This window comes from Bufo gargarizans, chromosome 4, assembly GCF_014858855.1.
Source record: "Bufo gargarizans isolate SCDJY-AF-19 chromosome 4, ASM1485885v1, whole genome shotgun sequence".
NCBI classification, from domain to species: domain Eukaryota; kingdom Metazoa; phylum Chordata; class Amphibia; order Anura; family Bufonidae; genus Bufo; species Bufo gargarizans.
The window spans coordinates 495,344,283-495,367,486 of record NC_058083.1 but is presented as its reverse complement, the minus strand read 5'-3'; the positions used below and the strand labels follow the sequence as shown (position 1 = coordinate 495,367,486).

Here is a 23,204-nt window from a genome sequence, read left to right as displayed (position 1 = left end):
GCAGGATGATTTTTGTTGGTCAAGTTTTTCTATTAGCGCATTCTATCGGATGCCCTAATAACATTAATCTAGCGAGTGGTATGGTAGATTTCTATTAAAAGCGTAGATCTAATCATGAAATATCTTTCAGCTGATTAGTTTAGGTAGTTAAGCAAACAGAGAGACAAGTAGTATCTAAACATACGGAAGGAGGAGACAAGGAGTCGTTTAGTATAATGAGGCATGAGACAAGTAGCATTTTAGAATACAGAAGGGGGTAATTTAGTATAGGGAAGGAGGAGATAATGGGGAAGGAGAGGACAAGGGGTAATTTAGTATAGAGAAGGAGGAGAAAGAGGTAGTTTAGTATAGGTAAGGAGGGAACAAGGAGTAGTTTTGTATAGAGATGGAGGAGACGAAAGGTAGTTTAGTATAGAGAGAGAGGAGCCAAGGGTTAGCTTAGTGTAGAGAAGGAGGAGCCAAGGGTTAGCTTAGTGTAGAGAAGGAGGAGTCAAGGGTTAGCTTAGTATAGAGAGGGAGGTGCCAAGGGTTAGCTTAGTATAGAGAAGGAGGGGCCAAGTGTTAGCTTAGTATAGAGAAGGAGGAGACAAGGGTTAGCTTAGTATAGAGAAGGAGGAGACAAGGGTTAGCTTAGTATAGAGAGGGAGGAGCCAAGGGTTAGCTTAGTATAGAGAAGGAGGGGCCAAGGGTTAGCTTAGTATAGTGAAGGAGGAGACAAGGGGTGATTTAGTACAGGGAAGGAGGAGACAGGGGTGATTTAGTAGGGAAGAGACAACGGAGCATAAGGAGGTAAAGAACACTTTAGCATAGAGTAAGTGGCGGAGAGGAGATAAAGGGCATCTTAACATAGGCAAAGAGGTTCTTATGGTTGTTGCCCCCTGTGAGGCAGTGACAGTCCTAATTTATGGAGGAAGGTATGTATCTCCAAGAATGGTGCAGGAAACATATTAAGGAGATGCATATCGTGGTTTGCTGTGGTGCAACTGAGACGTGCCACCAAGGTACCCAGCCTTGTTGGAGTGGAAGCCAGTAACTAGAGTGTCCACTAAGATAGATAGTGGACACTTGCTACCTAGTATAGTTGATATCAGCTAATCCGGGCCTGGCTTTTACTGGGAATAAGCAAAGTGCTTGGTAGGTGCTTATTCCCCACGATCCACTCCGGGTTATGTACGTGGCCCATGTCCACTATTGTGTTTAAAAGTCAGCAGCATGATGCAGGGTTGGTCTGTTGTGTGAGAGGCTGCAGATCACACCCTGCAAGGCGCGTGTGAAGCAAACACTAGCCTGTGGACGCTTCTAAAGGAACCCCGAGACTGCTTGACTTTATTATGGATGAAATGAACTGATTACTTGTCCTTGCTGTGATCCGGCTGAACTGAACTGTAAGTTGGCTGGAACAAGCAATAAAGTGCATTGAAGTGACTTTGTTGTGTCCCTGCCTGTCTTAAAAACTGGTCATAGGAGCCCACGGCATTACATATAGTGGAGGATGCGGCAGACCAGTAAGGCAAACACAGTGTTTGCATGTCTTGGATTAAACCAGCAAAGTTCCAATATAAGCCAGCAGCCGAGATGGAGGAAATACTGAAGCAGCTGGTGCTGGCCAGTGCACAGCAACGACAGGCCAATGTTCAGCAACAGCAGGCCCATGCACAACAGCAAGAGACCAACAGCCTGTTGCTACAGCAGATTGCGGCCCTGAGGGAGACACCACCAGCGGCGACCCAGCTCCAGCCAGCGGCCCGGTATAAAGTCTGGTCAGCATTGAGGAAAATGACTCCAGAAGATGATGTGGAGGCCTTTCTGACAGTTTTTGAAAAAACAGCAGGGCGGGAGAATCTGCCGTCTGACCAGTGTGATAAAGTGGTGGCTCTGTTTCTAGTGGGGGATGCATAGAAGGCCTACTTTGACCTCAGTCGTGAGGATGCCCAGAACTATGGGAAGCTTAAAGGTGAGGTCCTGGACCGCATGGGGGTCAATAAATACGTGCAGGCCCAGCAAGTGTACCAGTGGTCATTTGCAGAGTCTCGGTCTGTCAGGTCGCAGGCTTATAAACTGTTGCACCTCTTGAAGAAATGGCTCCAGCTTGAGACTTTGGGCCCAGAGCAGATGATTGAGCGGGTGGTGGTGGATTGGTTTGTGTGTACTCTGCCAGTGGGCATTCAGCGTTGGGTGGGTCAGGGGGACCCGGGCAACCTGGACCAGTCGGTCAGCCTGGTTGAGCGGTACATGGCCACCCAGGATTTGGTGTGGGACACTTCTCAAAAACGAGTGACACCCCGACCCCCGGCTCCTTTTAGAGACTGGAAAAAAGTCCCGATCCCAAGCAGGGGAAAATACAACCCAAAGGCCCATTAAGCGTGCCCCGTGGGCTCATGAAGATACATTTATCCGATGCTGGCTGTTCCAGGGGTCTGTACATAGGGCCACTAACTGCCCCTTGACCACTGAGTCCATGGACTGCTGGTTTGCACGCCGGTCCTCATTCTATACCAGGCCTGTCTGTACCGCAGACACCCTGCTGAGCACTAGGGAACCTCTAATGTGCCAGGTGTCCATTAACGGGTACCAGATTAATGCGCTGTTAGACTCCAGGAGTCTAGTGACCCTAGTGCACGAGTCACTGGTTTCTCAGAAAAATCTCTCTGAACAAAAGGTCTTCGCTATCTGTATCCATGGGGATATTCAAGAGTATCCGATGGCGATGGTTCTCATGGCCACGCCGGTTGGGGAGTTGCAGCACATGGTGGGTGTGGTAAAGAATCTTCCATATGGGGCTATTTTGGGAAGTGACTTGCCCATATTTTGTTCCTCATGGAAGGACCGAGTGCGATCTCTCAACCCGAAGACCCCGATTCCGGGGTACCAGCCGTAGAAGTCTCCATCATAGGGCCAGAGTGTAACCCCGATAAGTTTCCCCTAGAAGTATTGGTCGGTGAGGCCGCAGAGGCCACATCTATCCCGGAGCAGGAGGTGTCCTGTGACAGGTTAGGGACCGCCTAACTCCAGGACCCCACTCTGGCACGGGCCAAGGGGGTAGCCCAACACCCGGGTGCAGAAGCGGTGTTTTCCCAAAGGGCTGTTTCCCACGACTTATTGTACCACGTAGACAAGAAGGTAGTGGAGCAGCTAGTAGAACCACAGCCCTACTGCCGGCCAGTATTAGGCTTGGCTCACATACATGTAATGGGAGGTCATCTTGGGGTCAAAAAGACACTAAAGCGTATGCTTCCGTGGTTCTTTTGGCCTGGTGTTTTTGAAGAGGTTAAGAAGTCCAGAGTATCAGATTACTACTCCCACAGCGAGTTTCCGTAGTCCACTGGTACATCTTCCCATTATAGAGGTACCTTTTCAGCGGATTGCTATGGATCTTGTAAGGGGCCATAGTGAAGTTGGCCTGGGGCCACCAACACATATTAGTGGTGTTGGACTTTGCGACTCGGTATCCGGAGGCCATTCCTCTCTGCCATACCTCAGCCAAGCTTATTGCCAGGGAACTATTTGCCATGTTTTGTCGCATTGGGTTGTCCAAAGAGATCCTTACGGATCAAGGTACTCCTTTTATGTCCAAAGTGACAAAGGAGTTGTGCAAGCTGCTTCGAATAAAGTAGTTACGCACATCAGTGTACCACTCCCAAACAGATGGGCTGGTGGAAAGGTTTAATAAAACCCTAAAGAGTATGTTAAAAAGGGTAGTTTCCCAAGATGGGAAGGACTGGGATGTGTTGCTGCCATATTTGATGTTCGCCATCCGAGAGGTACCCCAGTCCTCAACGGGGTTTTCCCCGTTCGAACTGTTATATGGCAGACATCCCAGAGGCCTGCTGGACATTGCTAAAGAGACATGGGAGCAGGAGTCTACTCTACATAAGAGTGTAATAGAGCACATTGCAGATATGCAGGACCGGATTGCATCAGTAATGCCCATTGTGAGAGTACATCTAGTAGGAGGCAGGTGGCTCAGAGCTGTGGGTATAATAAAAAGGCCAGAGTCAGGACCTTTTTCCCAGGAGATAGAGTTCTCGTACTCGTACCAACCGCTGAGAGTAAGTTTCTGGCCAAGTGGCAAGGGCCCTATGAAGTTCGGGAAAAAGTGGGCGAAGTTATTTATAAAATATATCAGCCTGGGCGGAGAAAACCAGAACAAATATATCAGGACATTAGTCCTGACAGAGGTCAGAGTAATATAGCATAAACCCTATCAAAACAACAAAAACGGGAGGTCAGGAAGTTAGTGCAGCAGAATACCGAAGTCTTTTCAGAAAAGCCCAGTCGTACACTGAGCCGTGGGTAAGGGTACGAGTGAAAGCGTACCATGTGCCAGAGGCCCGGAGACCAGCCATTACAGAAGAGGTACAGAAGATGCTTAGCCTATGAGTTATTGAGGAATCCAAGAGCGAGTGGGCCAGTCGCATTGTGTTGATTCCAAAGCTGGACTGATCGTTACGATTTTGTAACGATTTCTGGAAATTGAATGAAGTTTCGAAGTTCGACCTTTATCCAATGCCCCGGGTTGTTGAGCTGACTGAAAGACTGGGCCAGGCCCAGTACTTCACGACGCTGGATTTAACCAAGGGTTACTGGCAGGTAAGGAAAAGACCGCCTTTGTTACAGCGGAGGGACTTTACCATGTCATTTTGCCTTTTGGGTTACATGGGGCCCCCCACCACATTCCAGAGGCTAATGGACATAGTCTTAAAAGCTCATCGGTAGTACGCATCCGCCTACTTGGATGATATCAGTATTCATAGTGGTGACTGGCAGTCTCATTTGTCCCATGTGCAGGCAGTTATGGACTCACTCCGAGATGCGGGCTTGACTGCAAATCCTCAAAAGTGTACCATAGTGTAGAGGAGGCTCGTTATTTGGGGTATGTGATTGGCCGTGGGATCAATAAACCTCAAATAAACAAAGTCGAGGCCGTTCAAAATTGGCCCCGACCTCTTACGACGAAGCAAATCAAAACGTTTCCCGACATAATTGGGTATTATAGGCGGTTTATACCCAATTTCGTCGGGAAAGCTGCACCCCTGACCGATCTGCTAAAAGGAAGGAAGTCAGTCAGGATTCGGTGGAATCCTCAGGCAGAAGAAGCATTTCAGGCCCTGAAATTGGCCCTATGTGAACAGCCCGTCCTGTCCAACCCCAACTTTAAAGACAAATTAATCATCCAAACTAGTCTGAAGTAGGGCTAGGAGCCGTTCTGTCTCAAAAAGTGAACGGAGCTGAACATCCCATCACTTATTTGAGTAGAAAGCTTATCCCAGCAGAAAAGAACTACAGCGTAGTGGAGAAGGTGTGCCTAGCTATCAAGTGGGCCTTGGAATCCTTACGGTACTACCTGCTGGGGTGACATTTTCGCCTGGTGACGGACCATTCACCATTGGTCTGGATGAGGAATTCCAAGGAGAGAAATACTTGGTTCACTAGGTGGTTTCTTTCCTTGCAGAATTTAAGTTTCTTGGTGCAACATCGAGCGGGAAAGCTGCAGAGTAATGCGGATGCCCTGTCACGAGCATCATGTTTTGGTGCAGGTGTTCACCCCCACAGGTTTGAACAGATGGGGGAGGAAGGGGGGTATGTGAGGCAGTGACAGGCCTTATATATGAAGGAAGGTATGTATCTCCCAGAATGGTGTAGGAAACCTATTAAGGAGATGCACATAGTCATTTGCTGTGGTGCACCTGAGATGTCCCACCAAGGTACCCAGCCTTGGTGGAGTGGAAGCCAGAGTGTCCACTAAGATAGATAGTGGACACTGTTGTTACCTAGTATAGCTGGTAACAGCTAATCTGGGTCTGGCTTTTACTGGGAGTAAGCAAAGAGCTGGGTGGGTGCTTACTCCCTACGATCCACTCCAGGGTTTATACGTGGCCAATGTCCACGATTGTGTTTAAAAGTCAGCAGCATGAGGCAGGGTGTGTCTGTTGTGTGTGAGGCTGCAGATCACACCCTGCAAAGTAAGTGTGAAGCAAACACTGGCCTGTGGACGCTTCTAAAGGAGCCCCGAGACGGCTTGACTTTATTGTGTCACGGACGTACCGAGACATACGGACGTTCCCGCAACAGGTGGCAGGAGATCTGTTAGACTGGCACCATGTGGTTTGATCTGACATGTTTTGCTTTTAGATGAAATGACGTCTGTGTTGTTTCTGGTGCTTGCCACACCTTCTTTCCTCAGGTTTGGCTATTGTGGTCATTTAACCTTCTCTATTTATTGTTGTTTCTCCCACTATGCTATGCAGTTTATAGCTTCTGTTGGACTTGTGGTTAGCTTGTGTTTGGTTCTCGGCTGAGTTCCTGGTGCTATCAAAGCTTCATTGAAGATAAGTGTTTCCTTTCCCTTTTGTATTTTGTTTATATATTTGTGTGTGTTGCCTTTTCCTGTTTGTCATTAGGCCTGACAGAGACTCGTGTTCGCCCTTCCCTTTGAAGGAACAGGTAGACTCAGTCCTGACATTAGTTCCAGGGCCCTATAGGGTGAGATAGGATTCTAGGTATCCGGTGTATGAACTTGCCTACCTTTGGGGCCTGTTTATACTGGTAGTCTGTCAGGACTGGAGTTAGGGTTTTCTCTACGAGGTGCCCATCTTCCTTCCTTCTCTAGTTTCCAAGCCTTATTCTGGTATTCCCTTTCCCTCCTATGCTCGGTGTGGTGTTTTCCTCCCACACACGAGCAAGACATATTGTGGATAACATGAACTGATTACTTGTCCCGGCTGCGATCTGGCTGAACTGTAAGTTGGCTGGAACAAGCAATAAATTGTATTGAAGTGACTTTGTTGTGTCCCTGCCTGTCTTTAAAACTGGTCATAGGAGCCCACGGCATTACACCCCATACATGGCGCATTTTGCACAACACAATCTAATTAAGCTATATGAAATATAACTTCAGTGGACGTCTTCCTTTGAACAAACGGTCAAATTTCAAGCTTTTTTCCCCCAAAGGAATTATAATAAATAGGCTTTACACAGTCTGGAAGAATACAGAGAATAAGGCAGAATTCAGACAGCATTGTAAAACTCGTCTGTGTTCCATCTACTAAAAATGGTCGATTTTCCATGCGTGTGTGTGGAATCAGGACGGTCTTAGTATACATTCTGTTGGACAGTTTTTTTTCCATCTGCTTAGCATCAGTATCTTAGCTGTTTTCCACCTCTTTAACAGGTTCTTATCAGTATCTTGTAGCAACCATCTGTGAAAAACGGACCGTACATAAGTGGAGTCCATGTGCTGTTCGAATTCCTTCCCAGACCCACTGACTTGAATAGGCGAGTTTAGCTCAGAAATCAGACTTTGATAGAGCATTCTGAGATCTTCTCTGCACAGACTGATGAAGAAAACTGGACATGCGAATTTGCCCACTGACTAGAATCTGTCAACTGAGCCAAATGTGCTAACTCTCAGAAAGCACATGGACGTGAACATCAGTCGTCTGAACTAGACCTTAGCAAACTGGAGAAGAGCTTGTTAGAAATGACAAGATGAATGTAAAATCTATAATTAAAGATATGAACTTTACTGAGTGTTACTGAGATGTCATATAACTTTTATGTCATACAGACATTAAAAGTTTTGATCGGTGGGGATCTGAGTATTGAGATCTCCACCAATCGCTAGAACGAGGAGAGAGAGAAGCACTCGCATATGACATGCTCTCTCCTCACTGCAGGAGATGAACTCGGTATAAAGTCTATGGGCCTGTCTCGATTCTGTCCCCTGCAGTGAGGAGAGACTGCACAATATGTGAGCACTTCTCGCTCCTTGTTCTAGCGATTGGTGGGGGTCTCAGCAGTGAGACCGCCACCAATCAAAACTTTTATCTTTATGACTATATCAAAAGTTTTATGAAAACTCAGTGACCCCTTAAAGGGGTTATCCCATCCCTATAATGATACCCAGAATGCCCGGGCCCCTCCTCTAGAGCATACTTACCTGATGCCCGGCACCCACATCCCTCTGGATCCCTGAACAGCCGCCGCTAACAGGGGGAGCAGCAGCCGTGATGCTAGGGAGGCTGGTCGCGGTCTGCTAATGGCTGCTCCCGCGTTGCCAGATGTTTTGATCCGCATGACAGGGAGATGCAGCGGTGGCCATGCTGGGATCCGGAGCAACGTGGGTACCAGGAAGCAGGTAAGTATGCTCCAGAGGAGGGGCCCGGGCATTCTGGGGGTCATTATAGGGATGGGATAACCCCTTTAAATAATACACTAGAAACATTTTCTTTCTGTTAAGCGATCCCAACACTAAATAGATAATCTCAGCCTAAACCCAAAATGTAATAATTGATCAATTAAGAAAAATACGAGGTATATCAAGTCATGGCGCATATGAAGGGTTAATAGAAAACAGCCTTGTGTGGTTACACTCTACACGGCAAAAGCATGCTCAAATAACATGACTCGAGAGCAAATAATATCATGTGTTACACTACAGCAACGTGATACCCCATTACATTCTGTTCGAATGCCCCAAGATTAATGGCGCTGCAACACTAGCTTTTGCAAAACAAAACAAAAAATCATTATATGCTGTTATGTGGTGTAAAATATGCATGAGCTATCATCATACAAATCAAAAAGACACGCTGAGAGACACGGGAAGAAAGTGAGCATCAGCTACTTTAATTAAGAGGCGATATACCAGCTCGTTTGTATTGTGGAGGCAAAAACAACCCTGTAGACCAGTGGTGGCGAACCTATGGCACGGGTGCCAGAGGCGGCACTCAGAGCCCTCTCTGTGGGCACCCGCAACCTGGAAAATGTCTATGGTGCATCAATATGCCTTAGACTTTTCCTGCTATTCATCAGCGCAGGGAGCACTATGAACAGCACAGGCAGCGCATTGAATGCAGGCAGGCTATTATAGCTAAATGATAAAGTACATGGAAGATATACTACATTGGTATTCAGGTTAAATTGCTGTGTTGGCACTTTGCGATAAATAAGTGGGTTTTGGGTTGCGGTTTGGGCACTCGGTCTCTAAAAGGTTTGCCATCACTGCTGTAGACACTCGAATCACATGTTGTTAAAATGTGTGAAATCATGTCTTGTTTATATCAATGCACTGGTTATGCTTGTCATATAAATAAAGTTAAAGGGGCTCTCTCCAGAATATACTAGCATGTTGGGTTTAGAGACAGGAGTATGGTGGAGAACTGCTAGTACCTCTTGGAATATGTCCACTGGGGATCCATGCTTGAATTATGTCCACGAGTTGGACTTGGTTTTGGATGGAGTAGGTAAAATGTACCGATTCCAGCTTCAAACTAAAAATATTGCATTATGTTACGGCAGCGGTCCCTGTCCACTACCACTCCTCTCCTGCTGGTAGGCACGGCGTCTTTCTCACCTGCACCATAGTTGAAGGCTTCTTCCTTTTCCTGCCTGGAGTTTCCAGCCACCATAGTAGCGATTCTCCTTTCATGCAAGCTGAGGACTGCTTTCTGATAGCAATGTCTCTATCTGTTCGTAGGGCACACGCTAGCACTCTCCCTGGCTCTTAAAGGGCCAGCTGGTACTTTCAGCATCTTTCCCTGGGGGAAGGTGCCTGAGCAATAGGTTCTAGCTTCCTGCTAAGGTAAGCTGTGTTCATTTGTCTGTTCTGTGTACCTGACCTGCGCCTGTTCTTTAGTCTGACTCTGAGCTGCCTGCCCTCCTGACCTCGGATTGTTTATTGAATTGCACATACTTTGCCTGCCCTGACCTCAGCCTGTCCCTGACAATGGTTGTTGCCTGATTCCTTGGTGCCCTGCACCGATGTCTCTTGAGCCCCATAGGTCAGCAGTCACTTGAAATGAGAGTACTCCAAGAGGTAGCAGCCTGCTGGTTCCCCTTCAGCAAAGTCCAGATCCCTGTATATCTGTATAGGGTTAAATGGTCAACACCTAGGGAGCCATTTAAAAAGTACCCTTAAGAATAGCCTAGAGCCAAACCCGTTTAAATGATGCAGTGGGTTCACACCGACTTCGTTATACAGGATGGTAAAGAAGACATTTGAAAGCTTGATGTAACCATGACCTGTGCTCTTTGGAACTGACACTTTATTCTTAGATGAAAAGTCTACCTTCAGATCTTATGTACTGCCATTAGTTAAATGGGTTTCCTAAAACAGCTTGTCTTGTCCATTGGCTGTGTATGGTATTGCACCATTCGCCTGAAAAGCCCATGGACACAGTCGATGGACAAAAGTGCTACTGTGTCTGGAATAATTAGGAAGACCCTTTTATGAAATTCCTGACAATCTTGTAACTCATGCAATATTTGCTTTTCTACAGCTAGTTTGCTGATCTTTGATAATATCTGGATGAGGGAGGGGTAGTGGTGTGCCACTTTCCCATTGACTATAATAAGATTTGGCAGTTTTCCAGTATAAATGCCAGCTTTTTGCCACACTAATACAGCTGCATGCTTTGGTATTTGTCTCGCAGAAAGCCGCAATTTATGCCGGAAAGCTGCCGAACCCCATTATAGGCAATGGGGATCCAGTGGAGCGCGGCAGAGTCCAGCTATGTCGGACACGTCAATTCTGATAGTCTGTATACCCTATACAGAGAACACGGCAAAAGTGTCTGACCCACAGGCGTTAGACAATGGGGTACCCACCGATCATGAGAAATGAGGCCCTGTGACCCCCAGTGTGAATTGCGAGGTGGTTACACATGGACGCTGCCACTCTATTCAACTCTTTGTAACTGTCAGAGTTAGCCAAGTACATGAGCCTCTCCCTAGAGGTCCTGTAGATAGAGGGGTAACTGTTTGTAATGGGATAACCCCTTTAAGTCATCTGTCTCTTCTTAGACACCAAACAGTTCTGACCCACTTCAATAAAAAAAAATTGGATTAGACATTCTCTATTTTTCTATCATATTGGTCTTCTTGTTTGATCTTGGATACTGGTTCTTGATGCAACATATACTTGACCTGACTCTTAAGCTGCCTATACATTAGATTAATGTTGGCCTAACCAAGTTATTTCGGCAAGACCAGATGACCATCTAATTCTATGGGGACCTCCCAAGATTCCCCTGAGAGCCGGTGTCAGGGGAGAGAAGGATAGGGCAGTTGGATCTTAACATGCTTGACAGTTTTTTTGCTCTTGGAGAGATCAGTCTCCACCAGAGGTGCCCTGCAGCAGGTCACCCCCATATTGCTATTCTGAACAGCGTGCATGTCTATGGGGGAGCCTTACCTGTGACTGACAGCTGTCTTGTATCTGATGTATATTGTAGTCCACTGTATTTTTATTAGTCTCTATTAGCTAAAAAAACACAATTTTCTTGGTGTTTCCAGGACAGGTCATCAATATCAGATTGGTCGGGGTCTGACACCCAGCACTCAGGTGCCAGAAATTATACAGTGTATGTAGCTGGAGGCAAAAGGCACCATCCACTGTGTAGTTTCAAGGGCCGGCATACTGCAGCTCAGCTCCTACTCACCTGAATAGGAGCTGAAGTATCCCGACATGGCCATACGAGGATGCCAGAGGTGCTGTATCAGTGGTTTTTCAAGGACCCATAGACATTAATGGGTGTGTTTGGTCCACATCACAGACCAAGGTGGTGCCTTGCAGTGGAAAACTACTGATGTATGAACAAGCACGTTAAAATCAATGGGTACGTGTGCTGTCCATAGAGAACATGGACACGAACGAGGCCTAACTCTGCAAGGCAGCATGATTGCAGCAATACCAAATTTATATCATTTTTATTATGCTTTAGTACTTTAAAAAATAAAAACTCTTGAAATTTTTTTTTATTTTTTTTTTCATGGACATATCTTTTTTATACTGCTATCCACAGAGCTGTACACTACTTTTTTTTTTATCACTTTTTATTAAATTATTTTCAGGGGTGAGGTGACCAAAATACAGCAATTTTGACACTTTGATTTACATTTTTTCCATTACAGGGCTAACTGTCCAGATAAATGCTTTAATATTTTAATAGTTTAGACATTTCTGGACGCGGCAATACCAATGATGTTTATTTTTTTTATTGCATATTTATTTCCCAATTGGGTGATTTCAATGTTCCAAAACATTTTTTTAACTTTTTTTTTTTGTTTAGTCCCTCTTGGAGACTTGAACATGTCATAATTTTATTGCTTATACCATAGACTGCAACACTTTAGGCTGGGTTCACACCTGAGCGTTTTACAGCGCGTTCCTACGCGCTGTAAAACGCTCAACAAGGAGAAACCAATGCTTCCCTATGGGAATGGTTCTCACCTGGGCGTTTTACAGCGCGTACGAACGCGCTGTAAAACGCCCGACGCTCAAAAAAGTACATGAGCGACTTTGGGGCGTTTTGACGCGCGTTTGTGGCCATAGGACACTGTAGTCAATCACACAAACGCGCGTCAAACGCGCGTTTACTATTACAAAAAACGCGCATAAAAATGCGCGAATAAAACGCGCGTTTGCGCAACGCTCAGGTGTGAACCCAGCCTTACTGTTGCAATCTATGAGGATTCTGAAGGTCTGCCTTTTACACATGGTATGGTATGTAGAGCCAAGCTATTTTCGGAAGACCCATGGAAACGAATTGTGAGCGCTCCGTGCAAGCGTAGCCACTGCTCCATTCAATTCTATGGGACTGCTGGAGATATTTTCGGCAGTCCCATAAAAATGAATGGATGGCGGTCATGCATGAGACCCGCACCTATCTCCACAACAGGACTCCCGAAGTGAGCAGACAGCTGCCGCTCATGCGTGTCTGCCCTCCGCTCATTTCTATGGGCCTGCCAAAAATAGTCGAGCCCTGTCTACGGCTTTCCTATAGAAGTTAATAGAGCGGTGGCTGCGCTTGCGCGGAGTGCTCACCATTCATTTCTACGAGACTTCCGAATAAAATGCAAGAAGACAGCAGCAACTAATGTATTGTTATTTAGAAAATTGCCTTTAAAGGGGATCACCAACAATTGACAGTTATCATCTATCCACAGGGTAGCTGATAAAATGTCTGTTTGCTGGGTCCGAAATGATCACTAGAATGGGGGTTCCTGAGCTTCTCACTTCATGACCACAGTCAGGAGTTCGAATAGCCAAGCATGCCCAGTGTCGCTCAATTCAATGTCTATAGTACTGATGGAGACAGCTGAGCTCGGTACTTGGCTGTCTCCGTCAGTCCCACAGACGAATAGAGCGGCACTCGATATGCTCGAGCGTCACTTTATTTAAACTACTCCTCACTGCGGTCATGCAGTGGGGAGGACAAGAGGGTTTAGGACCCATGTTCTAGTGACCAGAGTCCCAGCGTTCAGACATTTATAAATAATGATAATACTGGTTGAATATACCGCTATATGGATGCCAATGTGAAGGAACTAACATCTCTCAGGACAGATTGCTTTAGTAGAAGCCTTCTTATTAGACATACAGGATCATTATAACACAGGCTGGTCAACAGATGACGTCCACCCCACAGTGCTGTAACATGGCTCTTCGATGCTAGCTTGCGGTGTCGTTGGACACACCAATCTGTGCCGCCATATGCACCAATATAACGAATTTCACTGGGCTCCGAGAACACCTTTTGCATTGCAGCCCGGAGGTTTCTCTTACATCTCTGTTTTAACTATTTACTTTGCATTCATAAGGTAGAAATCATTTCCAGTAGAATGTCATTTTTTTTTTTTTACTGGTTTAGGCATCAGATATGTCATGCTCTTGAATTTATACTTTTGGAAAATGAATGCTGCCGAGAAGTAAAGTGCAGGAAACATTTGCAGAAGTTGAAATCGAGTTGGCTAGGTGGTGCGCAGGCCTCACCTTAATGTGACTTGACTTACCTCATTGCTATGCCGTATGACTCGGGATGAATGCACGTCTGATCCAGCGGGTTTGGCTTGGCAGCCACTGTAGATTTTGCGGTCTTCTTGCCTTGTTTGGATACTTTGCCCTGGGTCACCTGCTCTTTCGATCCTTGGCCTCCTGATTGGTCCCTAAGAAAGCGTAACCAGAATTGTTCCATGATTTAATGTCTGACTCTTCATCATTCCACCAAACCTTCTATATTTACTGCACTATATGACGGTATTGCCAGACTGTATAACAATCATTTTTCTTTTAAAAATCCAAAAGCATTAAATCCCTAAAAAATTGCTTTTTATTACATAGCTGGTCAACTGACGGAAAATCCATTATCAGCAAATGACCCGTGGTTTTTATGTTAAATATATCTAAAAAAATGTCTATATTTTATTTTCAATATTACTATCTATATTACTTTTCAGCGTGTGCTGCATAAACTGGAGTCGGGGGTCAGCAGTCATCTTATCATAACATGGAGGATTACAATGAACTATTACAAAATATGATGCGGAAAGCTCAGCTCCTCCCCCTCCCTGTACAGCAAGCATGTCAAACTCAAAGGCTAACATGGGCCAAAAAAACAAAATTTAAGTTTATGTGGGCCGCATCAAAACAAAAAAAAAAATTTTGTTACAATATAATGCAGACGGATCCGTTCTGAACGGATCCACCGTCTGCATTATATGAGCGGATCCGTCTCAGACGGATCCGCTCTGAACGCAAGTGTGAAAGTAGCCTTAGCCGCGAGAACCTGGGATCTTTCATCCCTTGTCCTATTCAGCTCAGGGTGAATAGGACTTCACACTGTCCCTGCTGCTCTGTGCCTTGTGCACACAGCATCAGGGATGTTACCATGGCAACCAGGGCTTCTGTAGCGTCCTGGCTGCCATGGTAACTGATCGGAGCCCCAGGCTTACACAGCTGGGGCTCCGATCAGAAGCTGCCACTGCACCACCAATGAGGGGGAGGGGAGAGGTCCCTGTGGCCACTGCCACCAATGATTTTAATACTGGGGGGGTTGAGAGGGGCTGGCGCACTGTGCCACCAATGATTTTAATGGGATGGGGGGTTGAGGGGGGGGGGCACACTGCACCACCAATGATAAATTACCCCTTTATACAGGAGGCTGGTACTGGCAGATCAGCAGTTAACCCCTCAGGTGCGGCACCTAAGGGGTTAACTGCCTCTGATCGCAGCTCCCTGTCAGGGGCAGGGTGCCGGCAATGCGATTCTGCTGCCGGCACCCGCCTCCTGTATTGTGTTAAAGACTGACTTTCACTATCAGGCCACACAGAGCGGCGCCCAGCGATGTCTCAGCACTCACCATTAGTCCTGGGCGCCGCTCCGTTCGCCCGCAGTGCTCCATTACTGTCTCCTCTCCTGCTCCACATGCTGCTGATTACTATCGGAGCGATGGGAGGAGACATCAGCTTCACTAGTGGGCGTTCCTTCTTCCTGGCTGTAGCGCTGTCCAATCGCAGCGCAGGGAGAAGGAACGCCCACTAGTGAAGCTGATGTCTCCTCCCATCGCTCCGATAGTAATCAGCAGCATGTGGAGCAGGAGAGGAGACAGTAATGGGGCACTGCGGGCGAACGGAGCGGAGCCCAGGACTAATGGTGAGTGCTGGGACATCGCTGAGCGCCGCTCTGTGTGGGAAATAGGAATAGTCCTATCATTGGTGGCTCAGTGCGCCCGCCCCTCCTCCGCCCCTCTCTCCGTATTGGTGGCGCAGTGCGCCCGCCCCTCCTCCCCCCCCTCTCTTCTCATTGGTGGCAGCGGCAGCAGCACAGGGGGAGGGAGGACAGCTTCCTTCTCCCTGTGCTGCTGAGAGAACATGAGCGCGCCGATAGCAGCGCGCTCATGTTCAGAGATACTAGACTGCCGGGCCGCAAAGATATTCATTGCGGGCCGCATGTTTGACACCCATGCTGTACAGTGACCTCTGCGCAGACCACACATCATGATCTCTATACTCTTCCATAGCGGTCAATAGGTTGTTTTATGACTGATGTTTCTTATGCCCAGGTTTCTGCTGGAAAGCTTGAAATCCCCGAAGCAGCACAAGGTGGCTCATCATTGCAGAGCTGTTCCCACAACAGTCAACAGCTGATCACTGGGGGGGGGGGGGGGGGGGGGGAGTGGGGTGTAGGTCCTGAAGATAGACCATTACCTAGTGAAAGGTGGACAACCCCTTAAAGTAGTGATATTGCTAGGATACGCCATCATGACGTTTCATGATTTGTGAGAACCCAACCTCTGGAGTCCCCATCTATCCTGAGAAACAGGGGGCAGCAGCCCTATTGGCATTTTCTTGAAGGTTTTGTCTCATCGGAGACATTGGTGGCATAGATAGGGTATGACCCCAATGTCAGATAGGTGTGGGTTCCACTTCTGGGACACGCACCTATTTGCAAAACAAAAACCCTGAAGGGAATGGAGGTCAGCTGCGCATGCAAGGCCACCTTTCATTTACTTTTATGGGGACTTCCGAAAATAGCAGAGAGCGCTCGCTTGGCTATTTTTGAAACTCACATAGAAATGAACAGAGGGCACCTCTATGGAACTGCTGAAAATGGCCAAACCTGGGACTCACAACTAGTGATAAGTCACCAATGTCTGACATAATAAAACCCCTTTAATTAGAGCAGATCTTGTTTATCAAGGAACTGTGACAAAGGGCCATTAAAGTGTATATATTTAATATATATTTATTTTTTATATATATATATATATAGATATAGATATATATTTATTTATTTTTTTCTCTAATGGGTAGGGACAGGGATAGGGAATACTTTTCTAATATACTTTATTTAGTGAAAGCTTTATTTATCACTGTCCCTACCCTTTAGCAAAAAAACATAATTTTACAGTTACACTTTAGGCTACTTTCACACTTGCGTTCAGAGCGGATCCGTCTCAGACGGATCCGCTCATATAATGCAGACGGTGGCTCCGTTCAGAACGGATCCGTCTGCATTATATTGTTAAAAAATTTCTAAGTGTGAAAGTAGCCTGAACGGATCCGTCCAGACTTTTACATTGAAAGTCAATGGGGGACGGATCCGTTTGAAGATTGAGCCATAGTGTATCATCTTCAAACGGATCCGTCCCCATTGACTTACATTGTAAGTCTGGATGATCCGCACGCCTCCGCACGGCCAGGCGGACACCCGAACGCTGCAAGCAGCGTTCAGGTCATGGGCGTAGGGATCACCATAGCAGCCATAGCAATGGCTATGGGGCCCTACGACACTGGGGGCCTGGGCTGCCTGCTGAGGATTATTATTATTATTTTTTTTCATGTGGTATAGCTACAGGGGTCACAGGCCCCTCCAGGACAGACAGAGAGAGCGCTATCTGCAGGGCCTGTGGGCTGTGGGCAGTGCGATAGGGGGCGGCCGGAGGCAGAGAGGCATACCTGCAGTGAGGAGAGGGAGTGGTCCCGCTCCCAGTCTGGGCGGCAGTCCTACTTGCCGGAAGTGGAAGAGGTGGAGCGTACAGCGAAGCTGCGTGCTGCTGGGCCAGGCAGCACTGCTGGAGTGTGGGCGCGCAGATGTTCAAGTGGCTGTGAGGTGAGGGCTGGCTGACTCTGGGACTGGTAAAATTTACTCTGGAGTCCTGGACCATTATATCTAGGGAGGAGGGGGGAGCAGGACCCTGGAGGTCTGGACCAGTACATTTAAGGAGAAGGGGGAGCAGGACACTGGAGGTCTGGACCAGTACATTTAAGGAGAAGGGGGAGCAGGACCTGGAGGTATGGTCTGGACCATTATATAGGAGGGAACAGGACACTGGACCATTATATCTGGGGAGGAGGGGGAGCAGGACCCTGGAGGTCTGGACCATTATATTTAGGGGGGAGCAGGACCCTGGAGGTCTGGACCAATTTATTTAGGGGGGAGCCGCAGGATCTCCAAGGTCTAAACCATTAAATTGTGGGGGGGAGCAGGACACTTGATGTTTGGACCATTATATCTGGGGACTGGCGGTGGGAGATTTAGGATGGGTTTGGGGGTGGGAGGTCTTGGAGGAGTGTGGGGATGTTGGGGTGGGAGGTACTGGAGGGGTGTTTGGGTAGGAGCTCTGGAAGGGGTGGAAGGTCTGAGAGGTATGTGGGGGTGGGAGATCCAGGAGGGGGGCCCATCATTTTTTTTGCTATGGGGCCAAGTCATTTCTAGCTACGCCCCTGGTTCAGGTGTCCGCCTGCTGAGCGGAGCGGAGGCTGAACGCTGCCAGACTGATGCATTCTGAGCGGATCCGCGTCCACTCAGAATGCATTAGTGCTGGACGGATGCGTTTGGGGCCGCTTGTGAGCCCCTTCAAACGGAGCTCACAAGCGGACACCCGAACGCTAGTGTGAAAGTAGCCTAAAGTGAAAGGGGCTCAGCAGGAAGACTGTATCATTGCAGGGAAAAACTGTGAAGGAGCTTCAGAGCATAAAGGGGATGTTCCAGGTTTTACCCTATTATCCACTATCTTCAGATCTGATTGCAGCTTGTGCGCTGCTGCTCCATTCATTCTCTATGGGGCTGCTGGAGATTCAAGCACAATGCTCAGTTATTTCTGGAGGACTCACAGAAAATGAATAGAGCATTAGTGCACCAATCATATGGGAAAATCAGACCCCCATTCTTGAGATTGGTTGGGATCCCCACCAGTCAGAAACATACCCCCTATTCTGTGGATAAGGGATAAGTTATCCATTTGTCAGAACCCCTTTAACTAGTACTGAGGCCCTTTCCCTCTGAAGATCGCGCAATAGAACATTGACAATACAAATAGACTTTGGGGACTCCACCGCCACCATACACTAAACCACAATGTAAAGCTCTCAACCTGCTGGATATACCACTAAGCTCAGAGTGTATGCAGGTGGAGCACTCTGGGGGGGTCCACACAATTACTTAGCTGGAGTACGTATCACATATCATCCAGTGATGACAGATTCATCTTTGTGTAGGTGACACAACATTTTTATTGCAGTGATAGCTGGAGCACAGTTAAATGCTCGACACACTGTGGAGGAATGGAAACCTACCTGGACAGGTCCTTGACGTACTCCTGATTAATTCTAATAAAGCCGGCACATTGTTGGAAGGTCTTTGGACCCAGCCCTTTGACACACTTGAGCTGCTCCCTGTTAATAAAAGGTCCATTCTTCTCTCTCCATTCAATTACATTTTTGGCCCTAACAGAATTCAGCCCAGCGATATGTCTAAAATATGCAGAAAAAAATGATTAGAGAAAGACTTGCTATCCACAAACAGATACAAAGACAGATAGAAAGATAGACAGACGGATAGATAAGGCCAATTACAGACTTTTAACCCCAAGATACTGTGGTCAATTGCAACCACGGCATCTGAGAGGGCTTTCTCCTGAAGTGCAGCACTACCAGGGCGCGAACAGCTCCCCCTCGCTGAGATTCAAGGATCCGAGGCCTGCCACAGCTATGTTTCTATGAAGCCCTGCCTGTGGTAGTGCGCCATTGGAATATAGCGAATCTCCCATAGATTGCAATGTAATTCACTGCATTCTATGGGATAAGAAATCAGATGATCGTATAATCAAGTCCCCTAGGGGGACTTAACAAAAGTGTCAAATAAAGTAAAAAAAATTAATATATATAATTTTTTTTCCCCTAATATGTATATACAGGTGAAACTCGAAACATTTGAATATCGTGAAAAAGTCCATTTATTTCAGTAATGTAAATTAAAAGGAATTGCATTATTGCAGCTTAAAATTAGAATTTTGTGAAAAGGTTCAATATTCTCGGCTCAAAGTGTCACCCTCTAGTCAGCTAATTAGTCCATACCCCCTGAGCAAAGGGGACCTGAGATTGTGACTTTGGGGTTTCATAAGCTGTAAGCCATAATCATCCAAATTATACCAAATAAAGGCTTGGAATATCTCGCTTTGCATGTAATGAGTCTATCTCATATGTTAGTTTCACCTTTTAAGTTACATTACTGAAATAAATGAACTTTTGCACAATATTCAAATTTTTTGAATTTCACCTGTATACACATACAGTGGAGGAAATAATTATTTGACCCCTCACTGATTTTGTAAGTTTGTCCAATGACAAAGAAATGAAAAGTCTCAGAACAGTATCATTTCAATGGTAGGTTTATTGTAACAGTGGCAGATAGCACATCAAAAGGAAAATCGAAAAAATAACTTTAAATAAAAGATAGCAACTGATTTGCATTTCATTGAGTGAAATAAGTATTTGAACCCCTACCAACCATTAAGAGTTCTGGCTCCCACAGAGTGGTTAGACACTTCTACTCAATTAGTCACCCTCATTAAGGACACCTGTCTTAACTAGTCACCTGTATAAAAGACACCTGTCCACAGAATCAATCAATCAAGCAGACTCCAAACTCTCCAACATGGGAAAGACCAAAGAGCTGTCCAAGGATGTCAGAGACAAAATTGTAGACCTGCACAAGGCTGGAATGGGCTACAAAACCATTAGCAAGAAGCTGGGAGAGAAGGTGACAACTGTTGGTGCGATTGTTCGAAAATGGAAGGAGCACAAAATGACCATCAATCGACCTCGCTCTGGGGCTCCACGCAAGATCTCACCTCGTGGGGTGTCAATGGTTCTGAGAAAGGTGAAAAAGCATCCTAGAACTACACGGGAGGAGTTAGTTAATGACCTCAAATTAGCAGGGACCACAGTCACCAAGAAAACCATTGGAAACACATTACACCGCAATGGATTAAAATCCTGCAGGGCTCGCAAGGTCCCCCTGCTCAGGAAGGCACATGTGCAGGCCCGTCTGAAGTTTGCCAATGAACACCTGAATGATTCAGAGAGTGACTGGGAGAAGGTGCTGTGGTCTGATGAGACCAAAATAGAGCTCTTTGGCATTAACTCAACTCGCTGTGTTTGGAGGAAGAAAAATGCTGCCTATGACCCCCAAAACACCGTCCCCACCGTCAAGCATGGGGGTGGAAACATTTTGCTTTGGGGGTGTTTTTCTGCTAAGGGCACAGGACAACTTATTCTCATAAACGGGAAAATGGACGGAGCCATGTATCGTGAAATCCTGAGCGACAACCTCCTTCCCTCTGCCAGGAAACTGAAAATGGGTCGTGGATGGGTGTTCCAGCACGACAATGACCCAAAACATACAGCAAAGGCAACAAAGGAGTGGCTCAAGAAGAAGCACATTAAGGTCATGGAGTGGCCTAGTCAGTCTCCGGACCTTAATCCAATCGAAAACCTATGGAGGGAGCTCAAGCTCAGAGTTGCACAGAGACAGCCTCGAAACCTTAGGGATTTAGAGATGATCTGCAAAGAGGAGTGGACCAATATTCCTCCTAAAATGTGCGCAAACTTGGTCATCAATTACAAGAAACGTTTGACCTCTGTGCTTGCAAACAAGGGTTTTTCCACCAAGTATTAAGTCTTTTTTGGTTAGAGGGTTCAAATACTTATTTCACTCAATGAAATGCAAATCAGTTGCTATCTTTTATTTAAAGTTATTTTTTCGATTTTCCTTTTGATGTGCTATCTGCCACTGTTACAATAAACCTACCATTGAAATGATACTGTTCTGAGACTTTTCATTTCTTTGTCATTGGACAAACTTACAAAATCAGTGAGGGGTCAAATAATTATTTCCTCCACTGTATATATATATATATATATATATATACATACAGTACAAATACACACACATATATATTTACTGTATCACCCCATATTAATCGATAAATCCCCCCATATTAAAATTAAAAATAAACAATAACCCCTTTAAGTGAATGTATTACAAGTCTTACTGAATCTTTTCCAATACAATTATATATCAATCTGCTCAGCTCCTCCTGCTCTATAACATATTTCCCAGGGTACGGATTACTTAGTGCTCTGAGTCAGCATGACGATAATTACACTTTAATAAAGGGTTATGCAGTGTGCAGGACAGGTCATCAATATGAGAAAGGCGGAGGTCCAACTTCGGGCACCCCCACCGATCAGCTGTCTGAAGGGGTACCAGCGCTCCTGCGAGCTTTGCTTCTGCTTCAAAATTACCTGTAAACCTTCTCCTTAGGCGGCGCACTGTAATTACAAGTCAATGTATTTCAGTGTAATTACACTGCACTGCCTCTGCAAAAGAGACGATGCGCAGGTAATTTTGAAGCGCAAGCAGTGCTCGCCTACACCATCCAATAGCTGATCAGTAGGGGGTGCCGGGAATCAGACCCCCGCCGATCTGACATTGATCAGTCATCAATATCTTAGCACTGCACAAGTTGATTATTTTATTGCATATGTGACATTTCCTATGCCAGGGCCTGATCGCTACTCCTCTCTCTACATTCTCCTGACAGCACACCGCCGCCCGCTGCTGCGCTACTACTTTGTGCACAGTAAATGGGCCACAGAGAAATGCAGATTCATTGAGAAGCCTAACAAAGCCTCAGTAGGTGAAGCGGTGTGAGTGTGCTTACTTAAGACTATGTACACCACAGAAAGACAAACATCATTATACTAACAGCCTGCGGTACACAATGTGCATCATTGTGGCGGTTCAATACCGGAGTCCCTGGAGCAGGTGGCAGCATCGGGGGAGAGCACTGTCATACTCTTCTCATGCAGGGGAGTTAAACGGGGTGAAGCAATGTATAAGGGTGTGTTTACCTCAACAGAGTCTCGGAGCAGATGTTTATATCCACCCCAACAAAGCTGACGCACTCCTCCACCACGCTGTCCAGGGTGCCTTTCAGCAGCACCTGCGAGACATCATGCTGCAAGAGACAGGAAAAGGTTAACTTTATAGACTGTCTCCATGTGTTATAGCCATACCGACAATGAACCTGCATCATTAACCTTTTAGCTACTGGATTGTAATTCCAGCCATAAAAATTACGATTATTGCTGTGCAGACGACGATAAGTGAAAGTCCACCTGTGAACACTAGGTAACTCCTTAAAGGGAAGTCATCATCAGAAAATGACCTAATGTTTAAGTCACGTTATTATGTTAAACATATGTGCTTTAGAATTTTGGGTGATTTTTATTTCAATGTATTTATTTTAATTTTTCATATCACTGTCTATATTTTTTATTAAAAAATCTAAAATCCTGCAGTTTTCGCACTGGCTACTTGGCCTAACAACATGTTGAGACTTCCTGTTCTGAACAGGTAACTTACCAGTAGCCATCTTCTTATCATTACAAGCAGGATTACAATGACAGATGGGATCCACCAGTCCCAATAGGTGAAATCAATGCGATCTCCTCCAGGCTGCTGTGTCTATGGCCCACGTGGCTTCTCTTAAATAACAGGAAGTCTTGACATATTTTAGTCCTAGTGGCCAGTGTGAAAAGTTTAAGGACTATTTTTAGGTATAGATAGGGAGAAA

At 46.2% G+C, this 23,204-nt stretch overlaps 1 protein-coding gene across 2 annotated transcripts in view; it reads right to left on the bottom strand.

Annotated features, from left to right (window-relative positions):
• SRBD1 (S1 RNA binding domain 1) overlaps positions 1-23,204 on the bottom strand; it is a 204,828-nt gene that overhangs the window by 14,178 nt on the left and 167,446 nt on the right. For both annotated transcript variants that reach the window (XM_044289689.1, XM_044289690.1), the window contains exons 18-20: positions 22,480-22,586; positions 18,859-19,035; positions 13,795-13,947 (exon numbers count right to left, since the gene is read on the bottom strand). In XM_044289689.1, coding sequence (XP_044145624.1) covers positions 13,795-13,947; positions 18,859-19,035; positions 22,480-22,586 — 437 coding nt within the window. The remainder of the gene's footprint in view (positions 1-13,794; positions 13,948-18,858; positions 19,036-22,479; positions 22,587-23,204) is intronic.